We start from the raw sequence: 13084 nt of genomic DNA, 5'->3' as shown, positions 1-13084 counted from the left end.
TGTAAATTGTTAACATGTACCATGTACTCATTGCTGATGTTCAGTGTTCATCATTCTTAAGAATTTATTTAGCTTTTCAAAGGAGGGTGTCAACAGTACTAAAGTCAGTTAGCAGCTTTACTGGCTAATAAAAGTTGTTTGGTATTAGGTATTATTTATTAAGGGTAAATTTTAAAATTATTACCCCTTCCCCTCTCCTTTTTTTCTTTAGGATCTCAAATTGGAAAGGGTGTTATTTAGTTCATCCTGTGCTTCAGTCCCCTTCCTAATGACTTGTTTAAAAGCTGCTTATTTCCTTCTGTGATTTTTATTTTGTTGCTGACAAGGGCACTTTGGTTTTTAATTTTTTTTTCCAGATATAATTAGGAACAATAAATGTATTATGATAACTTGGTAAACCTAGAAAAATTTTTTAAGTAATATGTATTACTATGTAAACCTAGGTAGCAGTTGATGAATATCCACAGAGATGATTACTTCTGAAAGTTTTATATCTTGCTTACATTTAAATAATGATAACTGTCATCTAAATTTAAATTGTGAGTGATATTTGGGTTTCATCTTAAGTTCAAATATCATTTTTTTTTAAAATCACAAAGGACAAAACTGAAAATCATGAATAGGTTTCCTTAAAAAATATGTAAATTCTCAATTTTGGGGTCCTTTTGAAATTACTTAAAAGAATACATAGCAGTGGTCCAAGTTGAAAAGGATCTGTGAGGGACTCCTTGGGAGGCTGTGGGCAGTATGTGGTCTTTAGGTCCAGGAAGGAATCCTGTTCTTGGAAGGAATCCCTGGGGCTGGTTTTTGAGTTAGGCCTGGGAGGTTAATGTATGTAAATAGAGCCTAGCTTTCAGTTTCTGAAGAAAGCTTTAATACAAACTTAGAAAGTTGGTAAAGTTGTATGCTTATGTAAACAGCATTTGATTTTACCACATCTCTAGTCTAAAAAATTTTTTAATACAGGTTTTTAGAATTTAAATGATCCCCCCCCCTTTTTTTTTTTTAAATGAGGAGAATTCCAGGTACATGCTAGGAAAGGATCGCAAAAGCCCCTTCTTTGGAGGATTGCTATGAAATAATGATCTGGTCTTGGAATTTGAAGGAGAGATTTATGTTTTATTGGCAAGAACAATGGAAAGTTAACTCCCTGTATTCTAATACTGCAGAGGAGTGGAATTTATCTAGCATAAGTTTCTTGGGCTCTCCAAGAGTACACATTACTTATATTTTCTTTCATTCTTTCCTTGGAAGTAGAAGTTCATTGATCTCAAGAGATCATGGGTGGCATTGCTTACCTTTTACATAATTCTGTCATGTTTAGTGATTCATGAAAAGGGCTTCTGCTGTTGGTTGCAGTTTGGGCTTCTGAAGCCATTCATGGGCCTTTTAGAAGTCCTCGAGTGAGCTATTGTTGGCTGTATTTTTGTTGTAGAACTTAGAATGAAGTATGCTTTTTATTAATGTGATCCTCTTTTTCTTTTTGCAGTGATTATTTATTCAAGTTACTTCTGATTGGCGACTCTGGGGTTGGAAAGTCTTGCCTCCTTCTTAGGTTTGCAGTAAGTTGAAATTGAAATGCCTTTAAAGAAATTAATGCTGTGTGTGTTTTCTAGGTAGACAAAGGATTAAACAATTTTATTCAGAATAAAGTAGTTCTTCCAGAATTTATATATTTAAAAGCCCCCAACTGTATATTCCCAGTGATATCTTGGACTCTTAAGTAGAGGAAATGCTGTTGCTTTTAAAAGAAATTCAGCTAAGCATGATTATAAAGTTAGAATGTCTAATACTCTTGGTAGAGTTCAAATATTGGCCTGTGTTTAAGTGACTTGATGAAAAAATGAATCTTCAAGGAAAATTTTGGTAGAATAAAGGAAAAAGCCGGGCCTGGTACAAACTTTTTTTTTTTTTGACAATGGCATACGTAGTGTTTTATATGCTGCACTTTATGAAGAGGTATATAACTTTAAACCTACTGAATAGAACCCACAGTCTCCTTCATAGTCTTTCTCAACTGCCTTCAAATTTAGCATGTTTTCCTTCTTGCTGTCTAGGTCATTGGTTCTCAGAGTATGGACCAAAGACCCTTGGGGATCATCAAGACTTTCTCAGAGGGTCCATGAGATTAAAACTTTTATCCTAATAATACTAAGCCATTAGTATTTACTAAGTAAGTACTTACTTAGTACTAAGACAAAAGACATTTGCCTTTTTCACTGTGTTGACATCTGCTCTCATGATGCAGATGCAGTGGTGGACAAAACTGCTGGTGCCTCAGCACCACATTAAGGCAGTGCTAAGTGCTGAACTGTACTCATAGTCATGGTATTTACCTGTATTTATTCATGGGGCGGGGGGTAGTTTTCACTTAAGAGTGTCTGATGAGAACAGTAAAAATGAATAATTTCTAAAAATCGTGATCCTTGAGTATTCCCTTTCAAATGTTCTGTGTGAGAAAAATGAGGAGTAATATAAAGCACGTGTACTGCAGACTGAATTATGTTGGTTGTCTTGAGGAAAATAAAAGCACTTGCATAGTTGAGTTGTGAGCTGAACTAGCAGCTTTTTTCATTTTTTAAATTTGTTTCTTTTTGTTTTACTTGAAAGAACAACTGACAAACTAGTTATGTATAATTTGATGGTATTGGGCAGACATTTTCTCAAATGAACTGAGACTATCATTTCAAGGAAAATATCTGATGGCATTTGCTGTCTGTAATAAAATTCAAGCTTTCTAGTCTTCAGGGGAAGATTAGAAGTTTGTTTATTTATTTATTTTTAAGATTTTATTTATTTGAGAGAGAGAGAACGAGAGAGAGCACATGAGAAGGGGGAGGGTCAGAGGGAGAAGCAGACTCCCCACCGAGCCGATGCGGGACTCGATCCAGGGACTCCAGGATCATGACCTGAGCCGAAGGCAGTCGCCTAACCAACTGAGCCACCCAGGCGCCCAGATTAGAAGTTTAGAAAACTTAAAATTCGCCACTGTGAGCTTGATAGCATGTCAGATACTTACTGTGACTTTTCTGATGAGTGACCATATTAATGAATATCATTTAAAAAATGTATAATTTTTTTTTTTTAAGATTTTATTTATTTATTTGACAGAGAGCGCAAGAGAGCACAAGCAGGGAGAGCAGCAGAGGGAGAGGGAGAAGCAGGCTCTCCGCTGAGCAGGGGGCCTGATGCAGCTTCAATCCCAGGACCCTGGGATCATGACCTGAGCCAAATGCAGACACTTAACTGACTGAGCCACCCAGGCACCCCTAATACAATTTTATTATATGTAACAGCTAGTGAAACCAAGGAACTACTAGAATAAAACATAGGTGGCTCTTTAATCTTGTGTGAAAATACTTTCTAACATGGAAACATATCAGGAAAGAAAGGATTGTTAAATTTGATTGCATTAAAATTCATGTCAAGCGCATGAAAATGTTAGAAAACATGATAATAGCAAAAAAATATGAAGGGATGATCTTCTCAATATATAAAGCACACTTACATACTAAATAAGAAAAGAATGTTTGTCCTAATGGAAATATGGGCGAATAACTGAATGGGCAGTTCACAAAAGAAGAAACACAGATTGACAGTAAATATGAAAAGTTCAATTTTATTTGTAATTAAAGGACTTTAAAACTAGGTAATACTTAATTTTTATTAAATTGGCAAATATTAAAATCAGGAATCATCCCTATATTAAATCAGCAGTGCTAGGTATGTGGGAAGAATCTGGCATCTCTTGATGAAAATGAGTACAGCCTGAGGTGTCTGTGTTTCAAAGAAAATCTTCTGTGGGATACTTGTTGATCTAAGTCATAGGTTTTCAAGATTTATTTATTTATTTGACAGACAGCAAGAGCAGGAATACAATTAGGGGGAGTGGGAGAGGGAGAAGCAGGCTTCCTGCTGAGCAGGGAGCCTGATGCGGGGTTCGATCCCAGGACCCTGGGATCATGACCCAGGCCGAAGGCAGATGCTCAACGACTGATCACCCAGGCGCCCCTAAGTCACAGGTTTTCAGTACTGCCTTCCCACACAGTAGAATTGCCTGGGAAGCATTTAAAAAATACTGATTCCCAGGCCTCTAGAATAGAGATGAGCTGCACAAGGTATAATAATGAAATGTATAAGCTATGGGAGCACAGAAGGAAGAATCTCTAATTATTGGCCAAGAGTTAAAGAACATTTGGACAGTCAGTATTGCCTGAGCTCAAAATCCAAGAATGAATAAAAATTGTGACCCAGGGGCTAGAGATTAGAAGGTATGCAGAAAGAAATACTGAAAATTTGGACAGAAGGAAGAGAATGTGTATTGGCTCAGAGGTATGCAAGTAAGGCACATTTAGGAACTTACAAAAATTCTAAGAAAGCATTTATAGTAAGTATTTCCAACAAAGTACCTGTCATGTGGGAGTGCTAAGTGAATGTTTATTGCACTCATTTTGTTCTCCGTCCTCTTTCTGTCATACCTGATACTTATTAGGCACTCATTTAGAAAGAAGTAAATAAGATTTATAAGAAATGAATGCCTAGTAATGGTGACCAGCATTTTGTCAAATTGCATTCAGTGCTTTAAAAATAATTCTTTTACTCAGTTATTCTGCATGTGCATAAATGTGACTATATGAGGAAGTCAGCATGGCTACCTCTAGACACTTGGAACTCTCTGACACACATTTGACAATTTTCTTCGATCTTTTTTGTTTTAATTCCATGTACACATTACATTCAACATTATGGAGACTTGCCCACACTGATTTCATTTCTTCCCGTTCTCTTTTTTGGAGTGTTGTAATGCGAATCCCAAATGTGTCACTTCACTCCTATATACTTTAATATGCATTTCTAAAAACTGGACATTTTGGGGGTGCCTGGCTGGCTCAGTTGGTGGAGCATGTGACTTTTGATTTCGGGGTTGTGAGTTCGAGCCCCACGCTGTGTGTGATTACTTAAAATCTTTAAAAAGTAAATAAATAAAAACTGGACATTTTCTTATAAAATAACAATGCCATTGTCAGCTTAGAAAATAAATTTTGCTGATTGTCTCAGAAGTGTGGTATCACAGTTGTTTTGAATCAGAATTCAGACATGGTCTATACATTCCATTTGGTTGTTTGCTTCTTAATTTCTTAATCCAGAGTTTTTCCAACCTCCTTTTTTATTTATGTATTTTTCATGTCTTTTACTTTTTGCAGAACTTGGGCAGTTGTCATATAGATTATCCAACATTTTAGATTTGTCACTTTGCTTCTTTGTGGTGACTTTAAACTTTTCCTTTATCCCTCCTGTTACTGTAATTGGAAGCCCAGAACTCTGCTGTTCTTATGGTAGCTACTAGCCCCATGTGGCTATTTAAATTTAAATTAATTAAATTTGAATAAAATTTAAAATTCAGTTCCTTATTCTCACTAGCTAGTGGTTATTGTTTTGACTAGCACAGTTTATAGAACCTTTCCATCATCAAAGAAAGTCCTCTTTGATAGATAGGGCTGCTCTTAATAGATTTAGGCCCATTTTTGTTGGCAGAGTACTTGCTAGGTGTTGCTTTGTGCTGGCTAAGATTATTCAGTGGGTTTAGGTGGTGATCGCTGATCTCTCCATTCACATATCTTTTCACAAACATTTTCACTTGAAGAAAAAGTTTTGTTTCCATTCTGAATATCATAACAGATACTTGAGGAAAACAGGTGTAATTTTAAAAGTTTATCATTGGGTTAAACATTGTTCACACAAAAACTTGTGCACAGATGTTCATAGCAGCATTATTCATAGTAGCCAAAAAGTGGAAACAACCCAAATGTCCGTCAGCTGATGGATAACAAAATGTGGTCTGTCCACACAATGAACTATTATTCGGCCATAAAAAGGAATGAAGTACTGGCACATGCTGTAACATGAATGAGCCTTGAAAACTATGCTGAGTAAAGGAAGCCAGACGCAAAAGGCCACATCCATTCACGTGAAATGTCCAGAATTTGCAAAGCCATAGGGACAGAAATTGCATTAGTAGTGGTTTCTGGGGTCGAAGGGGAGATGAAATGAAGAGTGACTGCTACTGGGTTTCCTTTCGGGGTGATAACAATGTTCTGCAATAAATAATGGTGACAGTTGTACAACCTTAGGAATATACTAAAAACTACTGAGTTGTGCACTTCAAAAAAGTAAATTTTATGGTATGTGTATTATATCTAAATTTTTAAAAGTCATAGCTAGGAAGTAAAAGTGACTCCTAAAAAAAAACTGGAAGAGAATGACAGGAGCATTCCTTTGTGGTGAATACATGGGATGGAGGGTCAGGGGAGCAAGAGTTTTGCTGATTAGCAATTAGAAAAATCATTTGTAATCATTGAAAATATGAAACCTTTTTTGATATGATGTATGTAAAGAATTTGCCTAGAGATGTTTGGTAAAATTAAAGAACAGCTATTGAGAAAATCCTAAGAAGAAACTGCTATTAAAAAGTGTATTGTACAGTAATCAGAACATGAACTGAGTACTGGAGTGGGATGAAGTAGCTGTTCTCAACATGTTATGGCTTATAAAGTTTATCAACTTTGTAGATAAAAGTTGACATATTTTCATATTTCCTCTACTGAACATTAATTTTATATGTTGACTTTTTTTTCCCTTCAGGATGATACATATACAGAAAGCTACATCAGCACAATTGGTGTGGATTTCAAAATAAGAACTATAGAGTTAGATGGGAAAACAATCAAGCTTCAAATAGTAAGTCATTTTTAGACTAGAATGTGTTTTGGAAATCATTTTGGTAAAGTTAAAATGTATGATTTACTTTTTAACATGCTAAAAGTGAAAGGATCTTAGGAATCATGTACTTGTGATAGAATGGTAGAATAAGAATTTAGATGAAAAAAGACTTCTCTAAGATTACCTTCCTCGTTGAATTTTCTGTTCATAAAGAAATATGTGTTGTAAGTCGTACTTGGTCCTAGTTCTTTCTCTTGTGCTTTTATCAGTTGGGGGGGTCCTCAGTTGAAGTTTACCTTAATAGTGAAAGTAGATTGAGCATTTCCTGACGTCTTTTACTGTGCTGAATACTGTGGCACATTAAAAGAAACCTTAGGGGAGAGGGTTTTCATGTATGTGGTTAGTTGAAAAGCTTTGTTTAGTTCTTTTGTATTTATTAGATTGTATGTACCAACTCTGTAGAAACAGAATTTTATTGGAAAGGAACTTCGCTTTTTTAACATGTTTTACAGCTCAGAAAACTAATGCCAAGAGATTTAATGACTTGCCCACAGTTACTGGCAGAACCAAGTGACTCACAGCTTGCTTCAGTATTCTGTGTCCCGGTGCCATCCTAGCCCCCTTATCCATTCCTTCCATCCCCAGCCCGGAATTAAAAACAGGCAATTGTAGTAGTTCAGTTGTATCACCTTTATATGGGTTTGGGCACTGCGAGTGTGGACATATCACTGGTCTTTGAAAACATTAATTTCTGGGTATCTTTCGGTATTGACTCTTCGTACAAGGTAACAGAAAACCAGTGACTACTAGAAGGAGTTCTGGATTTGAAGTTAGGCAACTTGGATATGTTATCTTCACTCTGCTATTTACGAGTCAGAGAGTCATGTGTTTAACTTACTTGAGCCTTTTTCCTGGGACTCCATTTCTTATCTCTAAAATGAGCATGATGGTACTTGATTTACTAACTTACAAGGTAGTTGTGAGAACCAAATCCAGTAGCTCTCTGTGTGTGGATACGATAATGTATGTGAAAGCCTGTTGTAAACTTTTGGACCTTATATAAATGTTACTGGTGATGTGACATACCCAAATAAATGGATGTTTGACAGTTTTTTGTATTTTTAGTTGCCCCATTTTCTCATCTGCCTTTGATAAGAAAAAAGAAGGTACATTACAAAAGAACTGTGGATCCATACAAGTGACCATACTTGATACTACAAATTAGGACTTGCAAGGATATAGTTATCAGAGATAGCTTACTTCTTTCAACTCGTGAACAGATTACCTTTCATATTGATTTTTCCCATTGTATGTAGAGTGCCAACTTTATACTTGGTACCACAAAAAATATTGCAAAAAAAGATGTACCCAACTGTCTAACCTAATTAGTAATGTGAAATGATTGTGTGTCATCATTGAGCTCATGAGATTTTAGTGTATATTTGTGAAACATCCATTTATTGTTACTTTCCTGTGGCTGGAAGGCATCTAACAGGTCAGTCACTCGGTCTTCCTTTCATCTTCAGTGGGAATTTCCTTTTGCTATCTGGTGCCTTTTTTTTGAACACTTCTGGGAAGTTCACCATTTTTCAAAGCAGCTAGTTCCATTTATAAATAACTTCTGATTGTTAATTCTTTATATTGAGCTGAAGCCAGTTTCCTTTAATTTCTCTTATTCCTCTGCCTTTCGGAGCCGCCTAAACGCAATTAATTCATTTTCTATTGGCAGCTTGCCCTTTAGATTGATCTTATCACAACCTTCTACCTCTGAAGTCAGTCATTTCTTTCTGGAAGCATGTTTCCAGAACCTTTTACAATTTTGGTCACTCTTGCACATTGTAGGAGTGCCTTTTATTAAAATGGGATACATATACGGTATGTATATGTAATCAAATATGATATAGAGTCCAGCCAGTGTGTACTACATGGGGTAAATTTTCTCTTGATTTGGACTTTGAATTTTTTTTCTCCCCTGCACTTCAGGATTCATGCCCTTTTCTCATAATTAATCCATTCAAAGATAGATGCAAGGTTATAGAGATGAAGGAAACAGAGTCCCCTAGAAAGAGATTCCATTTCAGTGGGAGAGACAAACATGGAAAAATCAGTTACCCTGTGATTATGAGGGGTAGTGAGAATTAGATACAAAGGGTGATCAGTTAGAGAGGAAAGTACTGTTAGGATGAAAAGTTACAGGAGTTTTCAGAGCGGCAAGGAGAACATCAGAGATTTTACTCTTCGGATGCCTTTGCTTAGTCAGCTACAATTATTTGTTAGCGTTTGTTCGGAAACAGTTTCTTCCTTTTCTTGTCTAATTTTGCTATCTTTGTGAAAGGGGTTGGTGGGTGGAGAAGGGAACTAATATTTTACGGAGCAGCTTCTGTAATCAGGCTAGACATTTTACAAACATTAGTTCATTTAAACCCCTTTAGCAATTCTATAAGGTGAGTGATACCTAGGCTCTGTAGTTGAGAAAACTGTTAGGTGACTCTCCCTAGTGTTAAATAACCAGGAACGTAGGTTTGATGTTTTGAAGTCAGGTTGCTTTGACTCCAAAGCTCATGCTTCTCCACGGATATCCTGAAAGACTTTGAGGCTCCTCACTTACACAGTAGATCTAAATAGTCTTCTGCGCTCTCAAGCTTAGTACTTTGGACAGAAAAGGTAATGAAGCTGTGGTGACTTGTTTGTTTACTTTTAGATTAACAGTTGTTAACATTTTACCTTATTTGCTTCATTCTTTTTTTTCCTGGAGAATGCTAAATTAGACATTATATTTTACTCCAAAAATACTTTAGTGTGCATCTCTATTTTACTGTGTAACCACCATTTCACATCTAACAAAGTTGACACTAATGCCATAATATTCTCTTAATATCCAGTCTGTATTCAGATTTTCCCCCAATTGCAATAGGGCTGGGTCTTTAAAAAAAAAAGGATGTGGTTTCACTGAGTGTTCCTGAACCTTTAGTTTTGCCATTTAAGACGTTAGTGGGGATCAGTATATTCCAAAACTTTACAGTTCCTCCCTTTAGAGGCTGTTGGGGTCCCTGGCTGGCTGGGTCAGTGGACTCTTTTTTTTTTTTTTCATTTGACAGAGACACAGCGAGAGAGGGAACACAAGCAGGGGGGAGTGGGAGAGGGAGAAGCAGGCCTCCCTCAGAGCAGGGAGCCTGATGCAGGGCCGGATCCCAGGGCCCCAGGACCATGACCCGAGCCAAAGGCAGACGCTCAACGACTGAGCCACCCAGGCGCCCTGGTTCAGTGGACTCTTGATCTCATGGTTATGAGTTGGAGCCTCACATTGGGTGTGGAGATCACTTAAAAATAAAATATTTAATTAAAAAAAAAAAGGCTGCTTTTTAATCTCCATTTGTCTTATGCATCGAGTCCATTTTTTTGTGTTTTTTTAATGGTAACCATTGTGCTATTTCCCCATCAGTCTTATCTTTTACCAATCTCTTTTAGTGGGGTGGGTAGCTATTCTAATTACACAAATATTTTAAGAAGTCATTGAGTAGGATGGGCGCCTGGGTGGCTTAGTCGTTAAGTGTCTGCCTGTGGCTCAGGTCATGATCCCAGGGTCCTGGGATCGAGTCCCACGTTGGGCTCCCGGCTTGGCGGGTAGCCTGCTTCTCCCTCTCCCACTCCCCCTGCTTGTGTTCCTGCTCTTGCTATCCTCTGTCAAATAAATAAAATCTTTAAAAAAAAAAAAAAAGTCATTGAGTAGGAGTAATTTAAACAAAATTCTCATTGCTTCTTTTTAAATCTAACAGTTGAGTTTGCCTCTTGATGTTTTTAACAATTTTTTAAACCCAGAATTTTAATGTAACAACATAAGCATTTGTTTTCATTGCTTGAGCCTATATGGTTAAAGTGTGGTAAATGGATCTTAAAATGATTTTATGAAAGTATATGGAATCATCTTTACATTGTTTTTCCTAGGATTGAGATAGTATCTTACTGAGATGGTTAAAGTACTGTCTTGACTAGTAGTTATGTGAATTAGGTCGTTTCAGTGCATGTGCTAGCAAGTGATTCTGTCTTATTTGTGAAAGTACACGTGTTAATGAGGCATTAGGCCAGCAGCTTTCCTAATCAAGTCAACCTGTCTCTGCATTCATACTGAATGCCTTGCACCGTGCTAAGGGCTGTAGGGAATATGAAAAGTAAAATAAAGTTTCTGACTCAAAGAGCTTATTGGGAGCATTACAGCAAGCTAAATTATAGGCACTACCTTCTTTTCTGAATCTTCAGGTATTTGGCAATTACCATGCAATTTAGGAGTGTGAGCATTGAGGGTTAGTGTTTCCATGTCAAATCGTGATAATTTCCAAAACTATGTAAATTTTAAACTGTTCTCCCTCTTCCTGCTCTTTCCCCCAACTCTTATTTAACAGAATTGTTTGGATTTCTTGATTGTTTTATAACAGTGGGACACAGCAGGCCAAGAAAGATTCCGAACAATCACCTCCAGTTATTACAGAGGAGCCCACGGCATCATAGTTGTGTATGATGTGACAGATCAGGTAAGTTCCAGGAGGGAATTGTGCTACTGGGGCAAAGTAGGAAGTTACTGTTTGATAAATATCAGATTCTTTGACTTTGCTTATATGACATCAGTATTATACATGGCAGAATACTTTGTCCACTCCCAAATGTAAATGTCACATTAAAAAACATTTAAAGCAGTACTCTTTTTAAGGGACGTTGATATTTTTCTTCCCTCCATTATTTGAATATCAAATAAATTGGCCAACTAAAATTTTATATTATTTTCCTTTAGTAAATAGGAAATTTAGTTTTTACATATGCTTTCAAGGGACTGCTTATATTTATCATCAGAGTAACTTTTTGTTCATTTTGGCATGAGTTCGTAGGGAGCTGTGGATTTGTTTAGTGTGTATACTGTGCTCTTGGTGCGAAGTATTAGCAGGAATTTGTTAATTAGACCTCTTAGTGAGATTAGAAGTCTCTGCCTATGGAGGATATGGTTCAGAAATAGGATGAGCTGGAGGAAGATTTTTAAGAGGACAGTGAGGGGGCACCTGGGTGGCTCAGTCTGTTGAGCTGCCGACTCTTGGTTTCAGCTCAGGCTCAGGTCATGATCTTGGGGTCCTGGGATCAAGCCCTAAATGGGGCTCCCTGCTCAGCAGGGAGTCTGTTTCCTCTCTCCCTCCTCCCGCTTGAGCGTGCTCTTTCTCTCTAAAATAAATAATCTTTTAAAAAAAAAAAAAAAGGACAATGAGTATCTAAAGATTAGCTCATGTTGAAAGAATGTAGGGGGTATAGAGATAGTGTGAAGATGGTAGTCCAGGGGCCATGAATGTTCTTTTGATCAGAAAGAAAATTTCAGGATCCTTTTTTTCTATCAAAGAATGAAAGATAAACTTTGAATATTAAAATTTATTTTTCTGTGGCAAATGTTAAATCTCACCTCACCTAGGAAATCATAGCTAATTAGGAGATAATTAGAATCATAGACTTCAGTCCGTGCCATTAGAAGTATTGGGTGAGTTATGTCAACAGGAGAAAAAAAAAATGCTAATTTTAAAAATCTCAGGTCATTACCATGGGATACTGAAGTATGAAAATTTTCCTTCCCTAAATATGTCTGTGGAAAAGAAAACAAGCATCTTTAATTTAGTAATTTAATATCTTTCGATATCTCTAGTATTAGAACACTTAGGCGCTCTTGTTCATGAACCAACATTCTATCAGATTTCAAAAACCAGGTTTTTATATAGGTGTGTTTAAATTGCATATTCCAGGGGTGCCTGGGTGGCTCAGTCAGTTAAGCATCTGCCATCAGCTCAGGTCATGGTCCCAGGGTCCTGGGATCGAGCCCCGAGTCGGGCTCCCTGCTCAGCGGGAAGTCTGCTTCTCCCTCTCCCTCTGCCTGCCGCTCCCCCTGCTTGTGCTTTCTCGTGCTTGCTCTTTTAAATCTTTAATTTGAGCTGTAGTTTAAAGATGAACTGTATTTCCCTCCCTTAAGCCTTCAGATTCTAATCTTTCATATAGGTACCGATAGTCTTATGTCACTTCACTTCCTTCCCAGCACTGTAGTTATTTTGTAGCTAGAGTTGCCTCACTAGTTCTTAGGCCAGGAAAGACCTTTGGTTTTTACATGCTTATTTAGAGCAGTTGTGTCCAGAACTGTATGATCATTCTTAAAAATGTCTGTCTGCTTAGGAGTCCTTCAATAATGTTAAGCAGTGGCTGCAGGAAATAGACCGTTACGCCAGTGAAAACGTCAACAAGTTGTTGGTAGGGAACAAATGCGATCTGACCACAAAGAAAGTAGTAGACTACACAACAGCAAAGGTACGTCTCAAGTTTGATTTCCAAACTGAATGTGAAGGTG

At 37.1% G+C, this 13084-nt stretch overlaps 1 protein-coding gene across 1 annotated transcript in view; it reads left to right on the top strand.

Annotated features, from left to right (window-relative positions):
• The window catches only part of RAB1A (RAB1A, member RAS oncogene family), a 29299-nt gene that overhangs the window by 14213 nt on the left and 2002 nt on the right, over window positions 1-13084 (top strand). The window contains exons 2-5 of the mRNA XM_006748407.3: window positions 1490-1562; window positions 6643-6738; window positions 11154-11249; window positions 12913-13044. Coding sequence (XP_006748470.1) covers window positions 1490-1562; window positions 6643-6738; window positions 11154-11249; window positions 12913-13044 — 397 coding nt within the window. The remainder of the gene's footprint in view (window positions 1-1489; window positions 1563-6642; window positions 6739-11153; window positions 11250-12912; window positions 13045-13084) is intronic.

Source organism: Leptonychotes weddellii, chromosome 10 (genome assembly GCF_054177405.1).
Source record: "Leptonychotes weddellii isolate Sample4059 chromosome 10, ASM5417740v2, whole genome shotgun sequence".
In the NCBI taxonomy this organism is placed as follows: domain Eukaryota; kingdom Metazoa; phylum Chordata; class Mammalia; order Carnivora; family Phocidae; genus Leptonychotes; species Leptonychotes weddellii.
Note: the sequence above shows the minus strand (reverse complement) of the source record. Positions and strands in the feature narration are given on the sequence as shown.